Source organism: Heliangelus exortis, chromosome Z, assembly GCF_036169615.1.
Source record: "Heliangelus exortis chromosome Z, bHelExo1.hap1, whole genome shotgun sequence".
In the NCBI taxonomy this organism is placed as follows: domain Eukaryota; kingdom Metazoa; phylum Chordata; class Aves; order Apodiformes; family Trochilidae; genus Heliangelus; species Heliangelus exortis.
Genome location: NC_092454.1, coordinates 9,131,930 through 9,159,782, shown reverse-complemented (window position 1 = coordinate 9,159,782; position 27,853 = coordinate 9,131,930). Strand labels below are relative to the sequence as shown.

General features: G+C 41.9%; 1 protein-coding gene across 2 annotated transcripts; it reads left to right on the top strand.

The window, feature by feature from the left end:
• The first annotated feature begins 8 nt into the window (after nt 1–8).
• On the top strand, nt 9–26,383 carry DCAF12 (DDB1 and CUL4 associated factor 12). 2 transcript variants are annotated; one of them, XM_071732205.1, is made up of 9 exons: nt 9–351; nt 1,159–1,413; nt 11,591–11,797; nt 13,031–13,091; nt 15,964–16,157; nt 17,164–17,229; nt 17,936–18,098; nt 20,839–21,023; nt 21,757–26,383. In XM_071732205.1, exons 1-9 carry the CDS (start codon nt 271–273, stop codon nt 21,913–21,915), a joined length of 1,371 nt encoding a protein of 456 aa, XP_071588306.1. In that variant the 5' UTR covers nt 9–270; the 3' UTR covers nt 21,916–26,383. The 2 variants fall into 2 exon arrangements, with proteins under 2 accessions (XP_071588306.1, XP_071588305.1); XM_071732204.1 differs by lacking the exon at nt 9–351 and adding an exon at nt 695–808 and having other exon boundaries at nt 21,757–22,348.
• The last annotated feature ends 1,470 nt before the right edge of the window (nt 26,384–27,853 follow it).

Genomic DNA, 27,853 nt, shown 5'->3' with positions numbered 1-27,853 from the left:
GGGGTTGGGGGTGGGGCAGCCGCCGGAAAGGTAGGAGGCGGCTGTCGTAAAAAAAAAAAAAAAAAAAAATTAAAAAAAAAATATAAAAACCGCGGTGGAAAATGTCGTGAAGCGGTCGGCGGGGCCTGCGGGAGAGAGAGCGACCGGGCTCGGCTCCCCGCGGTTATATGCCCTTCCCGCCGGCGGCCGCCGGCCCTTCCTGCTCCATGTGGGGTCCGGGCCGGGCTCTCGGCTTCTCCTTCTCCTCCTCTTCCTTCTCCTTCTTCTACTATGGCCCGGAAAACAGTTAGCAGGAAGCGGAAAGCGGCGGCGGCTGCTGCCGCGGGGCCCGGGGGGCTCCAGGGGGAGCAGGTAGGTTGTGGGGGGGACGGGGAAGCGGGTGTGTGTCGGGGCGAGGTGTGTGTGGGGGTGAAGAGCTTGTCCCGGCGGTGGAAAACACACCGGTGTCCGGGGAGAGAGGGGTGACCCTGACCGGGGGTTGCCGTGTCCCTGTGCCCACTTGGGGCAGGGAGGGCGGGCGAGGGGTTGCCGGTACTTGTGGGTGTCCAGTGGGCCTGGGGACACTTGGTCGGGGGGTGTCTGGGTGCGATAGAGCCGGCAGCCCCTTAGTCCCGCTCCCGTCCCGTGGGCTCTCCCGGGTCCCGAGTGCCTCCCCCCCACACCGATCTTTCCCCGAGCTGCCCCGTTGGGTTCAGCCGTTCGGCTCATAACCGCCGGGACCCCGCCGGGTCCCCACCGCTCCCCGGCTCTGTGCCCTGCTGTGGGGACAGCCCGAGCCGCCGGGATGAGGAGGCCGATGGACAGCGCGGTTGGTACCGGGTGGTCCCCCCGCGGTGTCACCCCGAACCTCCGGAGCGCTCTTGTAAAGCGCTTCTTGGGTTCTCCTTGTCTCTGTAAGCGTGTGGTGTCCGAGTGGTGCAGAACTGGTGTGGACTGGTTTTAATGTCATCGCAGGGTTACTTCTTCAGTAAATATTTACTCTTAATTTTACCTTGATGAAGGCTGTGTCAGCATTTCCGAGTTAATCTTCCTGCTGGGTATTCCATGGGCGGTTTGGAGAGCGTCAGTGTTTTGCTGGGAATGCCTTTGAATTTAGGAGGGTCATGTCTCAAGTTTATTCTCATTGCTGTGTCTAATCTCCCTGCTTCTCTTCCACAGTATGAGTGGGATCACCCTGTCCCCAAAAGGAAAAGGCTCCCCCCAGTTAAGAGGTCTCTGGTGTACTACCTGAAAGGCAGGGAGGTCAGATTGCAGAACGAGTCCAGCTATCGCCGCTTGTTGCACGGATATGCAGCACAGCAGCTTCCCAGCCTCCTGAAGGAGAAAGAATTCCACCTCGGAACCCTTAATAAAGTGTTTGCCTCCCAGTGGCTGAACCACCGACAGGTGGTGTGTGGGACAAAATGCAACACAGTAAGTGCTACCTCTCTGTTTCTCTTACCCGTCTTAGTTTTTCCACCCCCTAAATGAAACTTGCCCCAGTCGAACTCCGTGGACTGCCAGGGAAAATATTAGGAAGTCATTAGGAGTCAAAATCATACACAGTTAATTTTGAATGAAGGTGGTGCTTAATGATGACCCATTCTCATCTTGAAAATATGGTGCTGTGTAGGTGGCTACACACCCACACAAGGTCTGTACCTGGATGCAGCATCTGTCTAAGCTGCACAGAGTGATTTACATCTCTTTGTGGAATGGACAGGAGCAGTGGGGTTGGATCTTTCTTCTTGTCCAGAAGATAAAAAGTTAAAGAACAGTGCTAGGGTTTGCTCTGGGGCAGCCTTGTCATGAAGCCAGAAGATACTAGTAAGAATCTTTTCCCCTTACATGGTTTGTTTTATGTATTGTTTCATGCTAGTGATTTTGGTAAGTTACTACAAAACTAAAAACTGTGGTTAAACTCCACATATTCAGCAGAGTAGTTAGCAATGTTTCAGATTTAAAAACTTTATTTCATATCTTCAGGATTATCTTTTTCACTCAGTGGGTTGTTTTTTTTTGTCCACACTCTGTTTTCAGTGTTTAAATCGAGTGTTATCAGTCCCAGAAGCAGACACTGTCTGAGAAACTTGCTGTTAATTTTAGCAAGTGCAACTACCTACAAGAGATTTAGCTGTGAGGAAAAGCACAAGACAGAAAATCACCTTTATCCTGGCCCAAACCAGGAGAATACTTTAGCGTGCCTTAACAAAAATTGAAGGTTTCTCAGGCTCTTGAAATTATGCTTTGGATTTGAAACTTTATAGGCAGTATTAGTATTATGGTGTGTGTGATTAATGAATGAAGGAGATCATACTGCTTTCATAGTACTCTCTCAGAGTTAGTAGCCAAAATTCATTGTCTAATGTTGTGGTTTTGTCTATGAAGTTCTGATTGAATTAGTGTAAAATAGCAAAATTTGCTTTTGGCAAGTTGCTTAGTGCCACAGGAATGAGTTGAGCATTGTAAGGTCAAGCAGCTCTTAAACCTCAAAATATGTCAGATGGGGCTATTGTTTCTTTTCCTTAATATTTCTGTGTGTGTGTGCACAGGTGCTGTGCTCAGTGGTCTGACTTGAAAGCACAGTGGTATATTTTTTTTTACTTCAGTTCTGTTACGATTCATGGTTACACAGCAGGCGGCTTTCAATCAGTAGCTCTTAAGAACAAGGCCTATCTGTATAAAAAAAAAACCCAATTTTTAATAAGAAATAAGCCTGAAATACAAGTTCTCTGCTTCTTTTTCAATATCCGTTGCCTCAGCTGGTCAGCAGACAGCACTGTTCCTGGAACACCTTAAAGGAAACAAACTCCTGCTGAAGCCCAAGTTCTCTGAAATCCTGCTTGTGGCAATAAGTAAGATCACTGCTTGTTCTATAGAACTGCAGAAATTTTTCTGTGTTCTGTAACTTAGGCACTTCCAGCACTGCTGCAGCAGAGATAAACGAGCAAGTGTGTTGTTAATGCAGCCTTGCAGAAAATTGCTGGATACTGAACAACCACAGAACTGAAGAGGGATTCAACCATATTGTTGTTCCCACTGCATAGGCTGCAATGAAGTGTTTGCTTCCACAGCTCGATTAAACATTATGGAAAGGCCTTGTTTTTTTATTAAGCAAAGTACAGGGGTTACAAAAGAAGTCACTTCATCATTGTGAAAGATTGCATCTGAATTATGAATACTGTAAGAGCTTCAGCTTGGTTGCTTTGTGCTCACATTTGAACAAGTAGAGCATTAAACTCCACACTCCTAATTACAAGATTTTCCCTCTCATCTCTTGAGTAAGCAACCTAACAAAGAAGCTCATATGCTGAAGTTGTGGCCTTAAAGTTGGGAGTAAATCTACAACAAGTTGGTTGACTTCAATGGGGCTTGCTGCATTGGAGTTGCATGTAATTAAAGTTAGTGCAACAGAAAAATAGAAACCATAGCTGTTACTTTAATCAAAGCTTGAATGTGGCGCTGAGAGCTTTTAGCATTTAATTTATAAATGGCCCTTGGCTCTGCAGTGCCAAAAGGATTCACTATTTTTAATAACAAGACTCTTGCCATAGAGGAGCAGGTTTACTTTTAGTCACTTGGCAGTACTAATCACCATGAACACTGAGGAGAACATGCAACACTGTTAATGGCTCATTTTTAATTAGGGTTAAAACTGTTTATTTCTTTTTAGAGTAACTTTTTTTCCTTAAATATTCCTGCGTATGGTTGTAGATATAAAATTCCTTTGCTGTACTCCAGTGGATCCTGGTGCTCACAGGTGGCCGTCTGTGAATCAAGTATTTGAGTTTCCCAAAGGTGTGTGCTTTCCCTGATAGAGTTAGACCTATGGACCTTACACAAGCATTCAAGTGTCTACAAATTCAGATAAAATCCTGTGGGTTTTTCTGAGACAGAATACGTGTTTGCAAGAATCTCCTTGATTTTTTTTATGCAATGGTCTTCAGTTGTTTTTCAAATTCAAGTAAATAAGCAGGCAGACCTCTGAGAGGTGCAGATGTTTAGAGTGTGTCACCATGGCATCTGAATTACCAAAGGTGAAGAATTCTCTGAGGATGATACCTGTAATCTTAGGCTCAAGCTTCCTAGAGAAATTCTGAGACTTACATAGGAGAAAACCTTATGGCAAATGAAAACTGTGAACATCAGAGAGCTGAATTTTTCTTTTTTTATTTTTTTTTTTTTTACTATTTTTAGGAAAAAAGAACAAAGCACCTTCTGAAAAGAAGCTCCAGGAATCATTTTGCAGCTTCTTTTGTTGCATTAGTTCTGTGTATGTATTTGGGAGTTGTTTCTTTTTTGCTAGTTATGAAGCTAAGGATGAAAAATACAAGAGCTGTACATCATTCCCTCAACAGAAGAAGGTCTTAGTTACCAGTTGCTTAGGAATAGAAGTGCATTAAATTTTTTTTTTTTCCCCATGGGGCAGCCCTGCTAGGTATGTTCGTGTTTTAAAACTTTCTTACTGAATACTCTGTTTTCTCAGGTGTTTTTTTTTCCAAGGCTTGAATGAATTGCTTTCTGAATGTTAACTGATACCTTTTCCCTCTCTGGTAGATTTGTGTGTTGCCTTGAACTCCCTGCTTGTAAATCACCAGCTCTTGTTTCCTCTTGGAGACTTGAAATTTGTGGAAGAGATCCCATGTCTGTTCTGTGTGTATAATAAAATTAGAACCTAGGCTTGTAGTCCTGGATTATAGGGGTAAGAATATAATGCTACTCTTCCATCCTTGGATGAGACACTCTTTGGGGAAATTATTTCCATTTTCTTTGCAAATTAACATATCTTCTGGCTCAGTGCATGTAACAGAAAACCTAGAAGACTGCCCATTTCTGGTTCCAGGGAGGGAACGAGAAGTCATGCGCCCAGAGTTTGTGAGTCTACTCTTAAGTTCACTAAATTCAGTGTAAGGAAACCTCTGGTGCCTGTGTTTCTGGTCTCAAGAGTATTTGGTTTTCTCTCAGCTGCAGGGCTGTTTTCAGAATCTTGTGGTTTCTGTAACAGGTATGGTGTGGGTGGCAGAGGTGCCCTTCAACAGGCAAAGTCTGTCACTTCTCTATCCTTTGCCAGCTGCCAACATGTGATAGCTTTCTGCCAGCCTCCTGAAATTAAACAGGGAGGGCAAGACACAAATGAAAACAAATGGCAAATGTGATTTTGGCAGTGACAAATTCAATGGCATGAAAGTGTGTGCCTGTTATCTAGTAGTGCCTTGGGGTTTCATAGCAAGGTGGAGTGTCTGATTACTTGGTCTGTCTCTCCAAGTGTGAATTCAGTCAGTCAGCTTGCTGGCTGCTTTTACTGCTGCTCACTTCTCAGGTTGTTTTTTTTACATTCAGGATTGTTTCACGTTGGACCCTGTCAAGGAGGATATGTAAGGCCATTATCCACTTGTGTCACCTGTGCTGCACAACCTGTGAGTAGGTTTAGTGCAGAGATTAGTGTGTGTTAGTGCATAGCTGATGTGCTTGCTGAGCTGTTTTCCATGATACTTGAAAAGTCATGGCAGTAGTGTGGAGTCCCTCATGGAAAAAGGGAAACATTGCACCCATTTTTAGAAAGGGTAGAAAGCAGCACTCTGAACTGCCATCCTGTCAGCCTCACCTGTGCCTAAAAAGATCATGCAAAAACTCCTTCTCAAAGCTCTGCTAAAGCACTTGGAGGAGAGGTGATTAGAGACAACCTTCATGGCTTCACCAAGGGCAAGTCCTACGTAACCATCATAATGGTGTACTCTGATGGAGAGACTACATCAGTGGGCATGGGAAGAGCTGTGGATGCTATCTGTCTGGACTTCTGTGATATGTTTGACATGGTCCCCCACAACATCCCTCTCTAAACTGGAGAGTTAAGGAACTGATGGGTTGACAGCTCACTGGATGAGGAATTGGTTGGATGCAGAGTGGTAAATAGGTGTCAAGTGGTGTCCCTCTGGGGTCCATACTGGGGCCAGTACTGTCTAATATCCTAATTAGTGACATAGGGGGATTAAGCGCAGCCTCAGCAAGTTTTCAGATGAAGCCAAGCTGGAGGTGCAGTTGACAAACCTGAGGGAGAGGATGCCATCCAGAGGGGCCTGGACAAGCTTGAGAAGTGGACCCATGTGAACCTTGTGAGGTTCAACAAGGCCAAGTGCAAGGATGAAGGGATTGAGAGCAGCCCTGCAGAGAAAGGCAGCAGGTGTATTGTTTGATGAAAAGCTGGACATGAGCTAGCAATGTGACCTCACAGCCCAGAAAGCCCAGAATATCCTGGGCTGCATTAAAAAAAGTGTGGTCAGCAGCTTGAGGGAAGGCATTGAGACTCCACCTGTAGTCCTGTGTCCAGCTCCTGAGTCCTCAGCACAGGAAATAAACAGATCTGTGGGAGCTGGTATAGAGGAAGGCCACAAAAGTGTTCAGAGGGCTGGAGCACCTGTGCTGAGAAAACAGGCTGAGGGAGATGGAGTTGTTCATCCTGGAGGAGAGAGAGTTCTGGGGAGGGTTTATTGCAGCCTTTCAATACATGTAGGAAGGTTACAAAAAAGATGGGGAAAGAGTTTTTAATCGTGCCCATTGTGACAGAACAGGGGGGGTATGGCACTGTAAGCATTGTCTTGCTTTTGTTGTTTTGTTAGCAAAAGACATATCAGAAGGAGAACAGTAATATAATTTTTCAGCTTTGCTGAGAGTGAGATGTTTGTGACCAGCTTCAGCTGGTCTGAAGTTACGCCACTGCAGAATGGGATGTTCCCACCCTCTTGCTCTTTGCTGGCACTGATGTGTCTGGGACTGAGAAGTCAGGTGGATCACCTTGCTGCTCTGTGTTCAGATGGGTTTTCTTGTAGGGTTGATTTTCACCCAAGGCAGAGATACGATCCAGTTGACCTTACAGCTACCTGAGGACTAGTTGCTGTCACGAGGGTGGTGAGACTTGGTAGGTAAGGAAGAAGCCTGCAGATTCTCAAAGACTGGCTTAAGCCAAGTGTGGAAAGTTCATCATGATTGTCTCTCAGTGACTATTTTCAGCGAGGCAATGTGTTTGTTTGGGGTTTCTTTCAAGCGTCAGTGTGATTTCTGAGAGTGATATGTGTGAAGAGATGGGGTGCAGAGCATATTGTGAGCACTTTTTTTCATGAAGAATAAGTATTCTCTTTCATGCATGTTCTTTGTATCTGACAAATTTATGTCCATCCTTCTTGTGTAAAAAACCATGCTGTAGCTCAGCATGACACCCTTTGTTTTTGTTCTGATTGATATATATGATCAAGTGAAAAATAAGGCTTACCCGTTATCTGCAGTCCTGTCTGCAGGAGCAGCAGCAGAGGACATGAGGGTCTACATGCTGCCTTGATTTGGCTTTTCATATAACTGTTTTTTTTATCTTCCTGTATAAAGTCAATGCATTCAGTTAAAGATGCAGGGGAAGGCTACTTAAATTCGGTGAGTATCTAGCTTTGGTTTCATTGTTGTATAAAAGGCAGGTGATTCATGAATCCCTTTTGTAGTCTTTACTTTTGGCAAGCTAAATAATGAAGTTCCTTAGTGAATGAAGTGGAACAGTTTCTTGAATAAATTGATTGTAAGCTGTTTAAAAAGGGGATGGCCACATGGTAATTATATAAGAACCATTTGCAAAAATGAATTCTCACAACTTCTGTGAAGCAAAGGAAAAATAAGCATACAGGTAGTAATTTTGTGGCCCAGATCATTAAGTTACGTGACAGCTATGACAACTGTAGTACTTAGCCATGGCTGTCTGCCTTGATCCTTGAGTGACAGCACTGTTGCAGACTTTACATTTGAAATTATTAGGGGAAAAAGAAGTAAAATAAAAAAATACTTTCTCAGGTCATCCATCCTGTTCCCTTGTTAGAACAGGGCTGCCCTGCAGAAAATGCAATAGCTGAGTCTGTTCTTATTTTTCACAGATGAAGTGTGGTCCTTGGCCCAAGCCAAAGCAGTTGTGGCTTCGTTAAATCCTGGGTGTTATTTGGCACAGTAATGGCTGACATGCATACATTTTACTAGGACCAAGAACACAATATGCTCAGTTCTTTGGTTGGAGATTGGTGGGGCTTTACTGCAGCCAGGAAATGATTTTGGGGGGCTGTTTTTTTTGTTTCTATATAACGAGTTGCTGAAAAAGAACTTATTTTGCCTACTTCAGATAAAGAAAAAAAAAAAGAAATTATAGCTCAGCTATCAGGACTCTGTCAAAACTCTTACTAGAGTCTGGACTGTTCCTGGAGTTATTTGTAGATGCACTTATTTTAAGAGTGGGGAAGGTAGCAGTTTCCTTGGAAGCAGACCGGCTTCTGGTTTTTCTTTGAATTTGTGTCATCGTATGCTGTCAGTTTGGCTGCACTTGTGTAAAATCAGTCCTATTTTGTACTTTATTTACTACAGTGTATTTGAAACTCTTAAAATGGTATTCAGATTTCCCGCATTCTGAGCTGGTTCCTACGTTTGTTTCTTAACATTTCTCCCTTTTTGGCTTTAGAAGTGTCTAGCAACTGTTAGGCTTCTCTTGGCTCCCGTTTGCTGGATTTACAGGGGAAGATTTCTTGGCAATCAGTGGTGCAGCTTCCAAGGAGTGAGCTTGCAGCTTCCTGTCCTGCCCCAGATGATGCAAGAGCCCCAGCACACACAGACAGTGCTTGCTTATTTTGTTTCAGGGAGGTGGCCCAGGTTGTTTTTAAACTACCCACAGTGTGCCAGACTCCTTGCCAAACAAGGGGAGGAGTTACAGCTTAGGGCTTCGGGGCTGAAATGACAAAGCCCCAGTCCCTTAGCGAAGTTTGCTGCCCTAAGAGCAGCTGCTGCTCTGGTTACAGCAACGCTGTGCAGCTGGAGGAGAAAAGCAAGGAAATGACAAAGAGGTTCAAGGGCTGATGGTAGACGAGAGGGGGGCTGCAAGCAGGTGAAAGCACTGCAAGAAATACATCCTGTTGCTGCCTCTGAGAGTGTCTTAATTTGGAAAATCGTTGCAGGAAGATGATGTTGAGGTTCTGTCATGGTTTAACACTAGGCTGGCAATTAAACAAATGACAGGCTCTCCATCCCCTTTAGGGAAAAGAGAAGGAATAAGAGAGAGAGACCTAAAAGTTGGAAAATAAACTACACAGCTTTAAACAGTAGTGATGAAACGGAAAATAATTATGTACAAATATATACCAAAGCAGTATAATATTCCTCTCCCAATAACACTCATGTCACCACTGAAGGCTGCAGAGCAGCTCTGGATAAATCCCAGGCTGGGCTCTTGGAGTCAGCAGCAGACAGGATCTGGATGCAGGAGGAACACACAGATTCAGGAGGGCACAGAGGAGGATCAAAGGCAGACAGATGGACAGAATCCTCATAGGATACCAGCCATGGACAAAGAGAACTTGACCCTCATGATCCCCTGAACTTATACCAAGACATGTATGGGATGGAATACTTATTTTGATCAATTTCAGTCACCTGTTTGTTCCAATTCTCCCCACATAGGGGTTGCAGGTGTGATCCCTTTAATCCCTTTCTGTTGCTAGAGAATTAGATGTTTCTCAGAATTGAGCAGTGGCCTTGGTTCTGCTTAGCATTCTCTAGCTGTAACTTTAGACATTGAGTGTTATGAAGCAGACACTGTCTGGGAACCATGCTGTTAATTCCAGCAAGTGCAGCTCCTTGAAAGAAACTTAACTGAAAGTAAAATTAAAATTTCTAGAAAGAAAATTTGCTTACCCTGGCTCAAACCAGTTTGAACATCCAGGGCAGAAATGTGAGAGTCTGATTCTTCAGCACTGTGTGTTTCCAGGTTCTTTTCCTTCTCAGCCCAATTAGTTTACCTGAAGCAATTTTGCATTACAGCAAGTCTCTGTTAGCCTTGTTTGAAACATGGACGTATGGCAGTAGAGTCAGGCTGGACAATGTGAAGGGGTTTTAATTTCAGTCCTCATATCTGTTGAGAGGTTCTTCAAAGTGTAAATCTCTTACAGCTGAGGCATGATTTCTCTGAGTCAGTCCATGGACATCCTGAGGTGTGGATGTGTTTTCCTAATTAACATTTCTGGAGCCAGCTTTAAGATCTACAGATGATACGTACAAGACTTAATCTTACTTAACTCTTGATTTTGTGGGGTTTTTTTTCATTAGTTAAAGGAGAACAGGGGAGGCAATTGGGCATTATTGCTGGAAGGAAACGCTGAGGAGGAAAAGAGGGTATGGACTTACCAGGGAAGGACCAGGGAGGATCAGAGGAGAGGGGATTACTGGTCCTGATCCTGCAGTGCAGGTGTTAATTTTCAGGTATGTGGTCAGGGGAAAGGGGCTGCTGTGTGGATGGTGTCTCTACCATCTGCCTCAGTCACTGAACTGCATTGTAAATTTTGGGAGGAGTGCCTCCTCCATCCTACCCAGCTGCACTTCAGCTCTTGCCTGACCCCACACCTGCATACAAAATAAGGAACTGAATGTGCAACTTGTATGTGTAACTTCTCTCTGAGAACTTCTAGATTCTTCTGTCCTTCTAGAAGGAAGGATTTCAGAACAACTTCCTTGAGGTGCATAGTTTTTAATTGCATTGAATTTTCTTTTCGTTGTTGTCTTCTCCATTTTCAGTTCACTTCCAGAGGCTGTGAGACAATAGTTTTTGGTTATAGGAGGAATAAATATAAGGGTGTGTGTAATTAAATTTTAATCCTGGTCTGTATTCTGCATCAATTTCCCTAGCATCATGTCAACTTCAGGTCCTCCATTTCCTTGCTTTGCTCATGTTCTGTCACTAGGCTTTGTACCCTCCATTTTACCTCATTAACTGTGAGTAGAACTCTGAACAATATCTGTGAAATAATCTAGCACAAGAGCCTCCCAAATGAAAGTGCACTTTGGCAGGTGATGTAAAACTTTCTTCTGGTTTAGATTATAGTCCTATATGTGATTGTATGTGTTTAAACTGATAAAACTTTGGGTATAATGATGTGTTTTTGAAGAGACTTTAGGTATAAGGTTTTATCAGCTGAGTTTTCTGCCAGGGAAACATGACACACAGCTCCAACTTAGTCTTTTTGCAGCATGATGTATGTAGTGAGACATCTTTTTTAGATGTTAGTACTAGCAGTGCAGTATTTAGTTACTATTCTCTGTGTATCACCAGAAAATTCCAATTATATAAACGTAAAAAGTGTCAGTTTGCCACAGCCAAAACTTAATGGTAAGTATCTTTTCTGAGAGGCAGAATTCTTGTGCTAAGCTCCCTGGGGCTTACTTGCTTTTTTTATGTTGGATTCTCTTTCTTATTGTGGTACAGGACAAATGAATATTGTTTCGTCATGGTATTTAACAGGGAAAAGAGTTTTGGATTCAAGGGCTTTTATTAAATGGGAAACCTCCCATGACAGGTTTTTCCCCTCTCTTTTTCACTGCTGTGAAAACCAAATGAGATGACCGAAATAAAACCCACTTTTAGTTGTTTTAATAAGAAATTTACGCATTTTTCAGCCATACTTTCAGAATTTGTGGATTCCAGTTTGAAGAGACTGCAAGTTCAAAGTAAGGAGGATATTTGACCATCTTGTTTGCCGTTATCTGTTTGATGACTTACATCTTTTTTTTTTTTTCTTTTTTTTTTTTTTTTTTCCCTTCCCAGTTATTTGTAGTAGATGTCCAGACTGGTCAAATTACTAAGATTCCTATTCTGAAGGATCGTGAGCCTGGCATGGTGAACCAGCAGGGATGTGGTATTCATGCCATTGAGCTCAACCCCTCGAGGACCCTTCTGGCCACAGGTGGAGACAACCCCAACAGTCTTGCAATATATCGTCTGCCTACACTGGATCCTGTCTGTGTGGGAGATGTAAGTGGGAGTGTTTGGGGAGGGTTTATTCTGTCACTTTCAGGAATTACTTCCTTAGGACTGTGTAAGGTCAGAGGAAGGTTAAGATTTGGGAGTCCTGTAATGGAGGGTGAATTTTTCCATGTTCAAAAACATTCCTGATTTAAGTCGTCTTTTGAGAAGATATTTTAAATATGAGTGAGGTTACAAACAGGTGAGACAACTTTTAGGGTTCTGACTCAGATTTCTTCTTATTCACCATTCTTCAGTTCTACTTCAAATTACCTTTTAAGTAGTGAAAGAAAATGTAACAGAATCTTAAATGCTAAAGTCTAATTCTGGTCATGACCTCTGAAAATAGTTTTAGTGAGAAATATTTTTTTAAAAAATCAAAAATATTATACAAGTTGTTAAGTGTTTCCCTCCTCGAGTGCAGCTTCTGTGTATATTATTCCAGCAGTAGAACTTGGCTCTGAGGAGTATTCCTAACCCAGTAGCTTATGGTTGTTTGATAGACTCTGATGCTTCTCATATTTATGAACCATCATAAGGCCGTTTTAAAATAGCCAGTTTTAGCAAGAAAAAAGGCTGCAATGAATATTGTCTTGTCCTGTAAGCACTTCTCTCATGTGTCTCATTTTACATTTAGAACTTCACATAGGCTTTAACTGCAAGATCAGAAGTTAGGTCAGAGTTTCTGCAGCAGCAGATAACCAGCTGTAGAAAGGCTCAACTTGCTATTACTTTCTGTGCTGCTGTGACTTTGCAGATTTTCAGACAGAACTGGGGCCTTACAGACTTTTATCCCCCTCCCTCATATATTTCTCACTTGCTAAAGAAAACATTTGTGAAGTGATAGTCTTGAAAAATTCATCTGTAGGTTACATTACAAACATAAGGCTTTGATTACTTTTTATAGTAGGGTTGTGCATTTAAGGAAATAAAAGTATGCACCTACTTCATAGCAGCAAGAGGGCTGCTTTCAAAATGGAAAAAATAAGTCCTTAGAATTGAAATCAGTGTGTCTTTGTTCTGAGACCTGTTTTTCAATCACATAATTGCTCTCTATTTATTCAAAATAGAAACTTCAGAATAGGAAACTGTTAAAATAACAGTTAGGTAATTCAACTGCTTAATACTGGAATCTTTTCTGTCCTTCTGAGTTTGTACTGAAAATCAAAGTGAACAATACTTGTTTGCTTTGAGATTACACCCGAGCATAATGGCACAGAAAAATCTGTCTTTTTCTTTTAGGATGGACATAAGGACTGGATCTTTTCAATTGCTTGGATCAGTGATACTATGGCTGTTTCTGGTAAAGTCAATTCTTTTCTTTATTTTTTTTTTCCCCCTGAATTGTACACTGTGTACATGATACTATACTGTACATGATATTGTGTCTTGTGGAAGCACCTTTATCAGGGCATTTGAAACCACTTGGAACTACCCTGAGTATTTAAACCCTTCTTGGTCTTAGTCTTAGCTCTTGTTCTACTTATTAGGGTCCTGCTCTAGATTTTTTTTTTATATATATAGGTATGAATTTATAGTATTTATATAGATACATATATATATATAAGGGGATATTACTGTTTTTCCAGTAGGCGTTGCCATGAGAGGATCTCTAAACACAATGAATCCTACACAAGATGAATAATTTCAAGATGGATGTGGGTTATCAGCTAGTAATTTTGGAACAGAGCAGAACAATAGCAGTTTCTATCAACAACTCAGCTTGTTTTGTATGTATGTGTGTATATATGTATGTGCACACAACACCATGGTAGTTAATACAGAAGGCTGTAATGGGAAAGGTCAGTTACTGATTTTTTAGTAATTAGTTGGGTACTAAGCCGTAACTTCAGCCAACTTCAGCATAACTTCAGCAAATTTTACTTAATTTTTTTTATTTAATTTACTCAAATTTTACTTAGGCAGCAATACTAATATGCTATTGCATTAATTCAGTAGTTTGCTGTCTTGCTGTGTAGAGTTCTGTACAAGGAGTATTCTGTCACACTTCAAGTGACAGAAAATCTTAAGCATCTCATATAAAACTCAAAAGTTGTTTTTTTTTTTAAATAAGCTAATTCTGAAATTTTATTTTGAATTTAACATAAAATTTGATCCTTGACAGTATAGAGGCACAGCATGAGAGATTGAACTGTGTTGCTCTCGGTGTTTTCTGCGTGCTCAAGGGAGGGGGTGTGAGAAGAAGACTGCCACGTCCTCAGTTGTATGATGCTTACAGCAGGATGTGGGTTACAGTGTCCTGGCAATGAGGAAAACTTGTTGAAAGCAAGTAGTCTGATTGCTAATCAGAGTTCTTCAGAACTCCACTAATTAATTCTAATCAGGAGAACACAAAGACAGCAAACTCCTGATGTTGTTCTAATCTTACAGATTACATCTGTATCTGAAAGCATGGAGCAGAAATATTTCAACTCCAAACATTGAGGAGATAGCAAAGACCTTTGCCTGAATTAAGAAACTAAATGTAATTTTTCTAATCTTGGGGAAGATTAGATGCCACAGGAATAAAAAAGGGTATTTGGTCCTATGGCAGATCACACCAATCATACAGCCTGAGGGTTGATATTTGGCAGTGTATTTTGTCACTGCAGTCAAAACTGTGGAGAATGCAGGGTCATGGTTATTACTCTTGTTTGTGTTAAATCCATCAAGAACAAGGCAGGGCTCTGCTTGTAAGACCTTTAGCAATATGTTTTCAGTAGTCCACAGGCATAAGATTAAACTCTTGACTAAGCAGTCATAGCTGAGGGAGAATGCATCAGTCCTCACAGCTGGGCAAAACAAAATTTCCATGGCAAAAGCTTCAGATGGAATGAACAATTCCCAGTATGGCATGAGCCTAGAGTAACAAATTATTTTGTCCTTAGCTTCAGGCTAACCAGATGAACAACATCTACTGAGGTTTTTCCTTGGAAAGGGCTATTAAAAGGGCCAGCCTCCTTCTAAAGTATGTCAAGATGTTTAGGAATTCTACTACTCGGTATTCAACCTCCATCACAAACGATTATGTGCCATTAAAAACCATCAGCATGTAAATTGACCGGCAGGGTGCAGTGTCATGTGCTCTCTGATGCTATGCAGTACCATTAGGAAGCTCCTTTTTTGTTTGGAGGTTGTGGGTGATGGTGGCAAATGACTGATTCCATCTGCGAGGGGGCAAAGGCATCTCCTGCAGTGCTGGGCCACCCATATTGCCATGAGATGTTTTGCTTAACTGCAGCTTACTCTCTGAAATGTACAAAAGCTTATAAATTTAATAGTCTGATGTAGATATCTAATGTTTTCAGGCATCTTCAAGACATTAAATATTCCTTATTAAATATTCCATTCCCTGTGAAAGGAGGAGGGGTGTATAGGGGAGAAATTGAGGATAATTGTCAAATCTGTCAGAGCTGACTTGGAGAGAAGTGATTTGACTGAACACTGGAAGGGAATGGGTATAGGACCTTGGATTAAGCCTGTGTTGATCTTTGAACCAGACATTCAGCTTTCTTCAGAATTATTTCTCTCATTGATTCCTATTTTGGCTTAATGTCTTCAAATTCAGCAGAAAAATGGGTTTCTGTGTTTAAACAACAGGTTGCATGGGTTTAAGAAGAATAATTTTAAGATAGATTCCATACAGATTGGTAAAAAATGCAGTTTGAAATTGTTATTTCTGTTCAGTTCACAAATATATGTGCAAATATCCATAAGCACACTGGCAGAAATCAAGTGAACCCAAATTGGCATAAATCAAGCTCAGTATTCTTGGAGGTTTTAATTTTGACTTAATAGAATATTAGACAAGGTAAGTCAAGCTGAACATGTAGGCTATTCAGCCACCTCTGAGTTTATTTCGTGTGTCAATCTCTAATGGCATTTTTAATACAGGATCATGCTTTTGATGCATCTCTGCCAGTTTGAAAACAGATAAGGTGATGTAGCTGCTTGGAAACTGTGTAGACAAGAGCTGACAGTGAGTTCAAAATGTTTTGACCTTGACAGCTCAGTAAAGTCATGTTTTTGTTAATAATAAGGAACACATAGGCACCAACAGCATTCAGTTAGATTGAATGATAATATCCTTTCTTTCAGACTGTGTTACTCCTTTTTTAAAAAGGGAAGTTATGTATATGTGAAATGGACTGTTTATTTATGCCCTGTTTATTCAGGTTCCCGGGATGGTTCAATGGGTCTCTGGGAAATCACAGAGGATGTGTTGTCCAAAAGTGATGCCAGGCACAACCTCTCTCAAGTTCCTGTCTATGCCCACATAACACACAGGGCTCTGAAAGACATCCCCAAGGAGAACACTAATCCTGACAACTGCAAAGTCCGAGCACTGGCTTTCAACAATAAGAACAAGGTCAGTAAGATGAGCAAGACAGTTGAGAACTCCTAAAGCTGTCCAGATATATTAGAAAAAGAAGAAAAAAAAAATCTAAATTAAAAATACCAGAGAAGCAGCCTAGTATTTTTCCTCATCCTTTTGCATCCTTCTCATATGAGATGATAGTCTGCTATGTCTGCTTCTGCCTCATGTGAATGTAGAAGTCCAGTAGAAAAAAAAATTACATGTTTTCACAAGGAACAGTTTCCCTGTGGGTTTGATTGTAGACTTGCACTTTAAAGTGAGGGAGGAAGGTAATGTTTACAAGAAGCAGATAAAGCAGCAGGACATCTCTCCTGCACCTTGAATCCCACTCCTGAGTTGTCTTGCTGCTTTCCTTCCCCTTTTGTGAACACCAGGTAACATTCAGGCAGGTCCTGTTTTGATGGCTGAATCGTTAATGGATTGCTCAGCAAGTGAGGTGACTGACACATGGGGCAGGCACTAGTCCTTGCTGTGGTGTTATTTTGTGGGGTTTGACAAACAGCAAATGTTAACCTCCCCCATGCTGATCTCTTTTCATTAGTAGTGGGAGTAGCAATTCATCTCCCACTACTTTTCTTTCTGCTTTATTTTTCACTGTAGCTGTTAATTACTTCTCTGTGATGGAGACTTCATATAGCTTTTTCATTACAGTACTGCCTGAAAAAGAATGTTTGCTTCAGGGTCAGAATCAGTGTGGGAGCTGCTGAAGAGAACTGTCAGCTCTGGCTTGTACTAATAATTAATTATTTGATTGTCTAGCAAGATCTATACTTTTGAAAGTTATTTTTGTTTATTTACTGTTTTATTAATACTTATTCTACCCAGAACCTTTGTGCTATATTTCATTCTATCAGTGACAGTAAAAAATGAAAATTTATCTTAAGACTACAGGATTGTGAACGAATTCAATCCAGAATATGCATCCTGCCCAGTAGAGTGTGAGAGTTTGTAAGGACACCAGTAACACAGAAACTAACTCTTATTTATTTTTGTATAGGAGCTGGGAGCTGTGTCCCTAGATGGCTATTTTCATCTCTGGAAAGCAGAACACACACTATCAAAGGTGCTTTTCTGTTTGTTAGTGATAAATTTCATAAATCCTCTAGCAGTTAAGGCTGTTCAGTATACTTCATATTCTTTTAATTGCTTGGAGAAAGAGCAGCCATGTTTGTAGAGTACTTGAAAGTTTTATGTAAAATGAAATGTGCTAAAAATTAGAGCCTGAGGAAAGAGATGCCCTGCTTCACTTATTTCGTAGGGTGAGAAGTGCTCCTACCTTCCCACCAGTTTTGCACTATCTGAAGTGAACCATTGTGTAGAATATGATGGGTACTTGATTAGCAGCACTGATAAAGGAAGCTGCACTTGTGTAGGTGTAATTACAGATCAAACCCAGACATACTTGTGCTGGCACATGGATCTTTCTCAGCTGAGAGCTGATGTCTGCATACACCTGCTGCGGAAATCACGGGAAGATGTAAACCAACTTAGGAAAATGTTTGTTTTCCTTTCCATAACACTTGTTTCCAGCCTTAATCATCTGTTTGGTTCAGAGAAGGCGTCTCATCTCCTTCAGTTTTTTTTCTCTGGGCCAGGTTGTTGTTTTCCCCGGAAGTTCTGTTTTTGTGGTGATCTTATTTTTATTTTTTTTTCGCTGCCGCTTGTTTTTTTTTTTCACTGCGCCTTGCCTGAGCATAGATGACATAATTGTTCTATTAGCAGCGTCTTCTTTTGTCATAGTGGGTTGATTTTTATTACTTCTGTTCCAGTTACTTTCCACGAAGTTGCCATACTGCAGGGAGAATGTGTGTTTGGCTTATGGTCAGGAGTGGTCAGTGTATGCAGTAGGATCCCAGGCACACGTCTCCTTTCTGGATCCCAGGCAGCCTTCTCACAATGTGAAATCCGTCTGTTCCAAGGAACGAGGCAGTGGTAAGAAACCTGGGATGGTTTTCTAGCAGTAGTAGCTATTAAGACTGCAGCAAAACAGGCTTTTAATAAAGGGAGAGGGTTCTTCACGTCACAGACTAAAGAAATGATAGTATATGTTTCTCTTTTATGAGACTATTCCTCGAGCAGCCAGCAAGCTGAACTTAAAAGCAGTTGTGAAATCTACTGAAAGATATCAGTGTTTTTGCAATCAACTAAAATGTACCCCATCCAAATCTTAATGAACTTTTAAATGTGCATTTTAATTCTACTTATATTTTACTTTGTTTTACTTAATCTCAAAGAAAGTCCAGTCTTCATACTGCCATTAATACTACCTATTTTTGCATTTTTCCCTAGGACTGGAAATGTTGTTTGCTTTGTGGGTATCATGCTGGGAGTCAGTGCTTTGTGTTAATGTTTGCTTTGCATGAGTGAGACTTGATTTTCAATGTGTATTTATTTGCTTTAAATATACAAAAGCTCACTCTTAAAAAATACCCAACCAACCAAAAAAACCCCAACAAAGCAAAACCAAAAAAATTTTGAAGATTTGACTGCCATTTTTTTCCTTTTCTGATGAATTGCAACCAATGAGACCTTACACCAGGGCTTGCAGGGGGAATGGTCCCATAAACTTTTTCCCATACTCTTTATTTCTGTGCATGAGAAGACACTGTGCTGTAATACCCATTTTAAACCATGTTAATCCCAGACTAGTAAGTTGCAGTCCTTATTTAGCTTGGCTCTATTCATCATCTCCTCACTGGACAAGTTACCGAAAGCAAATGCAAGGAATGGGAAAGAATTATTTATGGTTACTGAAGTTTGAATGGTCCTGTGTAGATTCATGGTCTGCTTCTTTCACATTTGGGAGAATAACATGAGAAAAGGTGCTTTGCCAGCTCGTGTTGGCACTTGAGCACCTTTACCAGCTGCAGCCCTTGTCCTGACCTGCTGCTAGTGAGGGCTCTGTGAAGGTCCTCACATGGAAAGAAATACCAAGGCACTGAACTGTATTGGCTGAAAGCTTTTGCCTTGAGTATGTGATCATCCCTGCTGGACAAAACCTTTGCTCAGTGCTATTTTCTGTTCTGCATAATAGACAGGTATCTTTTTTGGCATGGTGCTGGAGGCACTTAAGGATTATTAATTCCCAAGAGGCCAAGTGTTCCAGCTTTTCCATTGATCTCACTGGGACCTGGAGCAGTGCAGCAGCTCTAGGAAGTAGGGTGTTTATTCATTTGCAGAGTAAAATCTGACTTGGTGTTTTTAGTGCTTTGAAATGTTACCTGAATGTACTGTCAGCTTCTACAAGGGCCTGTGGAAGGTGGTAAGTCCACATTAACTTCAGATCACTAGTGTTCTGTAAGAAAGCAAGTCAGAAGGCTGAGACTGGTTATATTTTACCCAATGTAACCCTGTCTGCTCTACATGAGAAGGTAGTTAATGCTTTTTAAAAGTGCATCTTCTGTTGCTTTTCTTAACACCTCAGCAGGGAGGGAAGTGCAGGCCCTGGACTTCTTGATCTGCAAGAGTAGCTGCTTTCTGCTTACTGGCATGCAGTGCTGTGTTGTCTGCCCTTGATTTTAAGGTATCAGTGTTAATGTAGCACAGACTCTTTGCCTGCTCCTTGTCTAGGATGTGCTACTGTGTCTTGATTTTCCTCTGGGATTTCTGGAGCCTCCTTGCCTCTCAGGAGTGAGACTCAATCTGCTCAAAGCCAGATAGTCCAGGTCCACAGGTGGTAGAGTGCTGAGTATGTTGAGCTTACTGTGATCAGTTATAGGCATAGGTTGTGCTTTTTTTGTGATGGGACTGATTAATATGAAGTACTTCAGCTCTTTAGGAGACAATTTGAAGTGCTATTCTTGAAAGCCTGTTCCAAACATCCTCTTACTTGTGGGTACATCATGGATTCATTCAGTTAATTTTTTGTTGTTAGATTTGCAGACATTCTGCATTTTATAGCTTTTTATTAATAAATTGCACTGAGAAGTATATGCCATCTGCTTTCACACTTCATCACCTGTTCCTGTTAAGCAAGTGATCTGCTAGGTTGCTCATCAAGAGCACTTCTGAAGCAAAAATGAGAGGAGGTCCCCTCTTGTGCCAGCCTTCCCTCCTCCAAGTGACTGCTCTTGCTGTTTGCAGAGGCTTAAAGCTTTCTGCTGGTATATGCCAGAGAATATCAGTGGGCATTTCCTCTTAAAGAAAACATCAGACCCCAAGAAGCTACTAAGATGATTAAGGGAGTGGAACATCTCCCTTATGAGGAAAGGCTGAGGGAGCTGGGTCTCTTTAGTTTGGAGAAAAGGAGACTGAGAGGTGACCTCATCAATGTTTTCAAATATGTAAGGGGTGAGTGTCAGGGAGATGGAGTTAGGCTTTTCTCAGTGGTGACCAGTGATAGGACAAGGGGTAATGGGTGTAAATTGGAGCATAGGAGGTTCAAGTTGAATATCAGAAAAAATTTTTTTACTGTAAGGGTGACAGAGCCCTGGAACAGGCTGCCCAGGGGGGTTGTGGAGTCTCCTTCACTGGAGACATTCAAAACCCGCCTGGACACGTTCCTAGGCGATGTACTCTAGGGGGCCCTGCTCTGGCAGGGGGGGTTGGACTAGATGATCTTTTGAGGTCCCTTCCAACCCCTAGGATTCTAGGATTCTATGATTCTAAGAAGTGCTGCAGAGCTGAAGTATCTTTCTTGTTGTGCATTGTGTGTCTCTTCTCTGTGTGGCAGGTATTCGGTCGGTGAGCTTCTATGAGCACATCATCACTGTGGGAACAGGGCAAGGTTCCTTACTGTTCTATGATATCAGAGCCCAGAGGTTCCTGGAGGAGAAGCCCCCACGTGCCTGCTATGGTCAGAAGCAGAAGTTAGGAGGAGGTGAAATTTTGAAACTGACTACTGGCAAAGGCTGGCTGGTGAGTAGTGTGGGGCTGCAGAAAACCTTTTACACCGGAGTGCCCTGGGGTTTGGGAACTGGTTCTTCTTGTAGTCATGGGTGTTACTGTATGAGAGATGTCCCAGCAAAACAGTGATCATATAAACAATAATAATGAAAAGCAAGAAGTGCTGCAGAACTGCTGTCTCCAAAAGCTTTGTGAAAGGTTGTTGCTTGAGTGTAAGGCATACTCACTGCCTCTCATGCACTGATGAGCTAGATTTTATATCTTTGTATTTTCAAAGGTAACCTAGCTTCTGATTTTCAGAACTTTAAACACAAAATACACTGTCTTCCTTCAAAACGTGCTACTCCAAAAGAGATGTAATTTAATTGCATGCAATTTGAGGAGCTGTAGCTTCCTGAGGTGATGTTGTAGCAGGCACTTGAGTTCAATTTCCTGTATGTTATCATAAAGCAGTTAATGGCTTTCTGTCCATTATCTTTTGTACTATTGTGATGTAACTTTAAAAGCTAATGAAACTTGATACATCTTCCCTACCCTTCACCTCCTCCCCTCAATTGTTGGGCCCAAATATCCTCAGAAAATGCTTCATGGCAACTCTGGTATGTTCAGGTTGACCTGTCTAAAGCTTCAGGGCATAATAACAGGAAAGATCCCTTTTTAGGTTTTGGAAGCTGCCTTCTGTTTTTGTGAAACAAGTTTTTGCATTTGTTTGGCGACAATAACAATCTAAACTTTCCTTTAACAGAATCATGATGAGACCTGGAGGAATTATTTTTCTGACATAAATTTCTTCCCAAATGCTGTTTACACCCACTGCTACGACTCGTCTGGAACGAAACTCTTTGTGGCAGGAGGCCCCCTTCCATCAGGACTTCATGGGAATTATGCTGGTCTCTGGAGCTAATGATAACTCTTTATAAATGCTGGTCTTTACACAGATTTCCACTTTTCCTTTTTTTTTTTAACAACAAAATTGTGTGATGCCATTGATTTCTGATTTAAATGCAAGTTATTTTTCAGCTGTTTTCTGTTGGTCTTCAACAGTTTTGTACATCTTTTTGAACCAGTTTTTTGCTTTAACCTCCTTGATCCTTTGTATGAAGGGTTTTTAAAATCCCTTTTTGTTGTATTTACTCCAAATGACTCTTCCCACACATTTAGGCTATTTTGGCCATGTGCACCCTCCCCTACTTTGCTGTGAGGTAGGATTCCTTTCTTATAGAGTGGTTGCTCTTGGGCTTTCTGTGAAAGTCTCGGGGCTGCGTGTGTGCAGGTACTTTGTGTCAGTTACATTACCTGGAGTGAGGACTACTTGTAATTAAAGAATATTAAAAATATTTATAAGAGATAAGCTACTTCTTTATCTGCAGAGCCTGGCCCTGGCCAAGGTTGATCTTATTTTTTAAAAGTACAAGTCTAATGACACTGTTTATACATAGAGGAATATGGTAATTTTAAGCTGTGCTCAGTGAAGCACAGGGGTGGATTCCCCAGGCTATTGCCCATCAAGCCCAAGCTGTAGAAATGCAGGAATTCTCAAGCATTGCATTTGTATTTGAAATAGTTTACAGCAGTGCCAGGAGCAAAAGATTATATTCTCTTCCTCCTCTGCCTGTCCCAGGTAACAGCTTGCACAACTGGAGTTTGTCTAGGCTGTCCTACAGTGTGGCTGTTGCTGGGTGTCTTTTCATAGAGGGCCTGGAGAGATGCTCAGAGGAAATGGGGGCTAGGGACATGAGTGTTCTTGTTACTCAAAGTTAAATAAATCTATTAATTTTCCACGTGAGCCAAGGTTCCTAAGGATGCTGCAGCAATAGCCCATGGGTTCTTCATAAACTGACTGAAATCCAGGGCCTTTTTTGTCCTAGGTTGTGGAAACTTTCCCTATTTTGGCTGTTTTGGTTTGCTATCTTCTTTAACAAGCCAGTGGAATAAATATTTAATTTTTATTTATTTTTTTTTTTTTAAAGAAGGCATCTCAGACTTGTCTAACACGAGCTAGAATCTTTCCACATAGCAAGGTAACTTGCTCATGTTGTGCTAGCATCTGCTATCATCCTGCTTGCTACAGGAGAGGCTCAGTCTTTCCCCAGATCCCCTGCATTTCCCCAAACTCCCTCAAACACCACACGGGAAGGGAGTGGAGAGGGAGAATAAGTCTGATGCTCTTCAGGTCCAGCTGTGAAGGGTGCACTTTCCAGGGTGATGGCCTTAGATAAGGTAAAATGCAGGACTCCAGGGTGCTCCTTCTGGCCTCTTGGCAGGCATCAAACTCTCACCTTGTTGCTGACACCTCTGTGCTCTGCTGGCATGAATGCTTTCCCCCTGCCCATGTCACTGATGGAGCAGGGTGTGCCTGTAGCTCACTGCTTTGGTGCCAAATGGGCAGTGGGTTGAAGCTGAGATGAAAGACAAGGTTGGGATCTGTTCCTGTACCTGCTGGAGGTCACAGCCACCACTGCACAGTAGCTCTGGTCCCTGGTGTCTGCAGGTGATCTCCATCAGCAGTGCCAAGCAGTGAGCCTCAGGCTTAATTTCTGGTGGGTAGTGGAGGCTTGGATGGAAATCCTGCAAGGAATGCAGTTCCCTCCCATCCAGGTGGAAATGCTGTAAAGAGAAGAGCTCCCAGCTGTGCACCTGTACAGGAGCATAATTCACTCACTCCAGCTCTGACACAGGTGCTTTCACACACACATCTCTGGGCATTTTGTGATTCCACATCCCTCGTGAGCTGGTTGCTTAAACTTAATCAGTTTGCAGTGCCATGTGTGTGGCTATTCAAGCTTTTCTCTGAAGAGGGGCAAACCATATACCATGGGGGAGCAATGAAGCACTCAAGTTTTATTTAGAGTTGTTCTTCATTTTTTTAAAAAAGATCTCAATGTTTCCTGTGTTGCTCTGTGACAGCAATATACCATTCTGTTTATTTGAGGTATTTTGAAAAGCATACAGAGAAAAACAAGTCTTGGTGAAAATACACAGGGTTCCTCCTCCAGCTACTGCATGAGATCACTCTGTCACAGGGCACATGCTCAGTTAGGTTCTTTTATCTGGGTTTGGTTTGAAGAAGTGCAGCTTTTTTTTTTTTTTTTTTTTCCTTCTGAGTGTCCTTTAATCCTGCTGAAACAACAGTTAGTAGTTAGGCATTTTATGTCATCAGTGTCAAAGGAAAACTCTTGGTCAGGAAATCCTAGCTCTGATGTTGATCTGTTAATTGAAGCATATTTCAGGTCTGGATGAGGGTGCAAAAAGGGTATTTGTATGGACTGAGCTTCAGCCTCCAAACATGGAGGCTGATCTTTCTGCACTATCAGCAGAATCTCTAGGTTTCTGAAGAGGTGACCTTGGCACTCCTGAGAAGTGTCCCTCTTTGCTGACTCAGATCTCCTGAAGTACCTTAATGTATGGTCCTGTTAGCCTGAGCATCCTTTTCCTCCCTCTTTTTTTTTTTTTTTTTTTTTTTTTTTTTTTTTTTTTTTGACAATTTTTAGAAGATTCTGGATGATGATATAAAATCCCTCAAATCTTACATGCTTCTGTATATTTTGCTTCAGGGTACTGTCTAGTAAAACTAATTTCCTATGGAGAGGAAGCTATCCTTGTTGTTGTATGAAAATTCCCCCCCCAAAATGGAAAGAAACTAGGTAGTGCTTCAAGCACATGAATAAATTGGGCCAGGGAGAACTTATTTTTTAGCCTGCTTCAAGAGGTTTTAAATGCTTTCAGTGATACAGATTTTAAATTTCAGAATATTTTGTTGTTGGTCAGATGTCACTTTCTGTCCAGTCAGAATTGGAAATGGAGACAGAGAAAGATGATGATATGCCAAGAGTCCAAATACAAGTGACAGGAGAAAAATTCAAGTTTTCTTTCTGGGTTTGATTTTGTTGCCCTGTTAGGTTATGCATCAGAATTGGGTATATTGGGTATGTTGTATGGAGGATGATGGTGAGAAATGCATGTGTTTCCCATCAAAGTGCAGGGATGGCTGTGCAGCAGGTTATCTCCAGGTTTCACAGGGAGGGAGTTGGGCTCACCCTGTTGTTCAAATGGCTGATAAACCCTGGGATGGATGGAGATCAGCCTGGTGGCTGTGTTTCAGTAGCTGCTTGAATGGCACCCTGTGCTCTGCTGAGACCCAGCAGCACACACGTTTTTAGACAATCTTGGTTTTTTTTTCCAAAGTTGCTTAATTATTTCCATCCTTTCCTGCCCTCCTGATTGGGACTGTTTGGAGTTGCCTCCTCCACCCCAAATCATCCCAGTTTTTGTTGTAGTGATTTTGTGCTTGCAGAGGTGACTTCCATTAAGCAGAAATGGGCTTGCTGGCATTTTGTCAAGCAATGCTGGAGACCTTCAGTTTGTTTTATTTTAAACTGGGTAGACCTTTGGGGCTGTCTCAGGCTGTAGAACTGGGCAGTTGCCCTTGCACGAGTTTGATGGTATTACAGAGGAATGTTCTGTTCCTCAGGTGAAACAGGCTGGCTTATCTCTCATTAGGCATTTGAACAAGAGAAAATAAACTTAAATTGCAACAGACTTCCCAGACTTTTCCTCCTGCTATTGACTTTCCAGTCATGTGGGATCTCTTGGGCTGTTGCAGAGTGCCTACACTCATTTTGATGTTACTGCTCAGCTCTTTGCAGTAGACTTGTTAACTTGGGTGTCTTTGGATATTACATTTTAGTATTCATAATCATGGGTTATCTAAATAGTGGCTTAATTATGGGTTTGGTAGTATCCACCTTGTGAGTACTGGGTAGCAACCCCTCAGTTACAGCTGGGTTTTATGTTTTGGACATTCCTAAGGAAGCAAAAGCTACTTTGCAGTGTTGACCTGAGGACAGCAATGAGGGTGATGCTCACCCTCTTCACCAGACACCTTATTCCTGATAATTCCTCCAGCTTCCTCCCTTGTACAGTCACATCAGGGAGAATTGCCAGTGCTTTTCATGGGTGCTTTCTGGTTCCCTCATCAGTGCTTCTGGTGTTAGTCCAAGGTAAGTAAGTTACCAAAGAATAAGTAATAGCTGTTTGTTCCTAGTCTCAGTTGTTCATTTTCCACATAGATCCATTTTTAAGATTCATTGCAGTAGTGCCCAGTGGTCTTACTGAACTTAAGTCTGTCCACAAACGTTACATCTGCATTGTGGGTTACTCTTGAGACTTCCTCAATGAGAGGAGCTCCTGAACTTCATTATGGGGATATATTTGCTGCCTCTATTTCAAGTCTTTGGCAGCTTTTTGTAGCTTAAGGATGAAGAATCTTGTGTGTCCATTACTAGTCTCCAGAATTTTTTTCCTCTCCCTTCCCCTGAGAACTTGCTTTGTATGTAGCTTGCAGTTAACAGATTAAAGTTATGATCCAGCTATGTTAAGTGGTTTGGTGTCTTGATTTCTGCCCCTTAGCTCAGAGAAGCTTTCTGACCTTGTGAATGAATGTCCCTCATCTGGTGCAGATGCAAAATAAAAAAGGCTTGCCTAGACCCTTCAGAAAGGTCATCTCTTTGTTTTGTCTGCAAGAAACCAAAACCAGATGGGCTGTCAGTTGCTGCATCTTGGCAAAGCAGCAACACCCTTCAGCAGACAGATGGGAGCTCCAAGATCTATTTGCAGTGGTCTGATCCCCTTGTTTTCCATATACCCACTTTTCCAAGGTTTCTAAGAAGCTCTTAGCCTTTGTCACAGTTGCTGCTGTGACTGTGTTACTGCATGGGGTTTCAGCTTGTTTCTACAAGCACTGTTCCAGAGCTGTGTGTGATGCAAGTGGAGCTGGTGCTCTGGCCCATCCCCTGCTGAGCCCTGGACTCCTGTGCACACCAGGCAGGGGCTCTCTAGCTCAAAACCAAGTGAATATCCCCATTTGCACCATGGCCACTCCACAGCCAGTGTCCCTGGTTGTCACCTCAACTAAAAAATAATTTCTGTGTGCTGCGCTGCCTTCAGGAGCTTTATAGAAAGGCTCTGAAGTGCAGAAACCAGGAATCTGTCCATGAGAGTGGAAAGGATAATACAGACTCTCTTGTCTGAAGGGATTTCTTGCATATGATCTCCCTCTGCAAGTAGGGACTTTGGCCTGTGGTATGGATAGGCAAGAAGGCCCATGAGAAGAGGAGGAAGCCCAACAGTGTTCAGTATTGCTCTCCGGAAGAATTAAAAAAATAGAGAGGATGCTTGCTCTGTGCTCAGGAGGCATTTGTGAGAGGGCTTAATCAGGAACGTTTTCAGAGAGATCAAGTTAGGTACCCCTGCCATTCTTGTTTCCCCAAGTTAAATTTCAAGGATTTAAATTAGGAACTATATTTTTGTGTGTGATGCTGAATTTCTTTATCAAAAATCATGTGTTACTCAGATAATTAAAAGAATGGCCTTGATGGAACAGAATCCTCCCCATTAAAAATCGAGGGCCGTTTTCTAGTGTGCTGTCAGGAATGGCATTGCCTAAGGAAGTGCACCCACAGTGCCAGGGTTGGCAGAGCTAAGAAGACATAGGCTGCTTGACCATTTCTTTACCCAAAAAAACACCAAGTAAACCATGATCTTACACAGGTTCTGGTCATTTGACTCAAACAGGGTGTGTAAAACCCTCGCAACATAGTGTGGTGTCTCTGTAGTCCTAGGTGTTGACTCTGGAATCAGAACAAAAATCTAGCAGTCAGTACATTGTTTTCTTAGGAAACATTGTTTTCTTTTCCAGATTCCCTTATTAAAAGGGAAAATTCAGGTGCTGAATCCTAAGATCTCATTAAACTTGTACTTTTATTTGCCCATTCATCTGGTTTCCTTTCCTTCTGCAGGCCTCACACAGTCTCAGGGTATATAAATCACTATGACTCATCCAA

What these genes read in the sequence shown, in the direction of transcription:
- DCAF12 (XM_071732205.1), top strand. Translation starts at nt 271, where the DNA reads ATGGCCCGGAAAACAGTTAGCAGGAAGCGGAAAGCGGCGGCGGCTGCT. An exon ending in TTCCAAGGAACGAGGCAGTG is followed by an intron (nt 18,099 to 20,838) that starts GTAAGAAACCTG and finishes TCTGTGTGGCAG; the next exon opens with GTATTCGGTCGGTGAGCTTC. An exon ending in CTACTGGCAAAGGCTGGCTG is followed by an intron (nt 21,024 to 21,756) that starts GTGAGTAGTGTG and finishes TTCCTTTAACAG; the next exon opens with AATCATGATGAGACCTGGAG.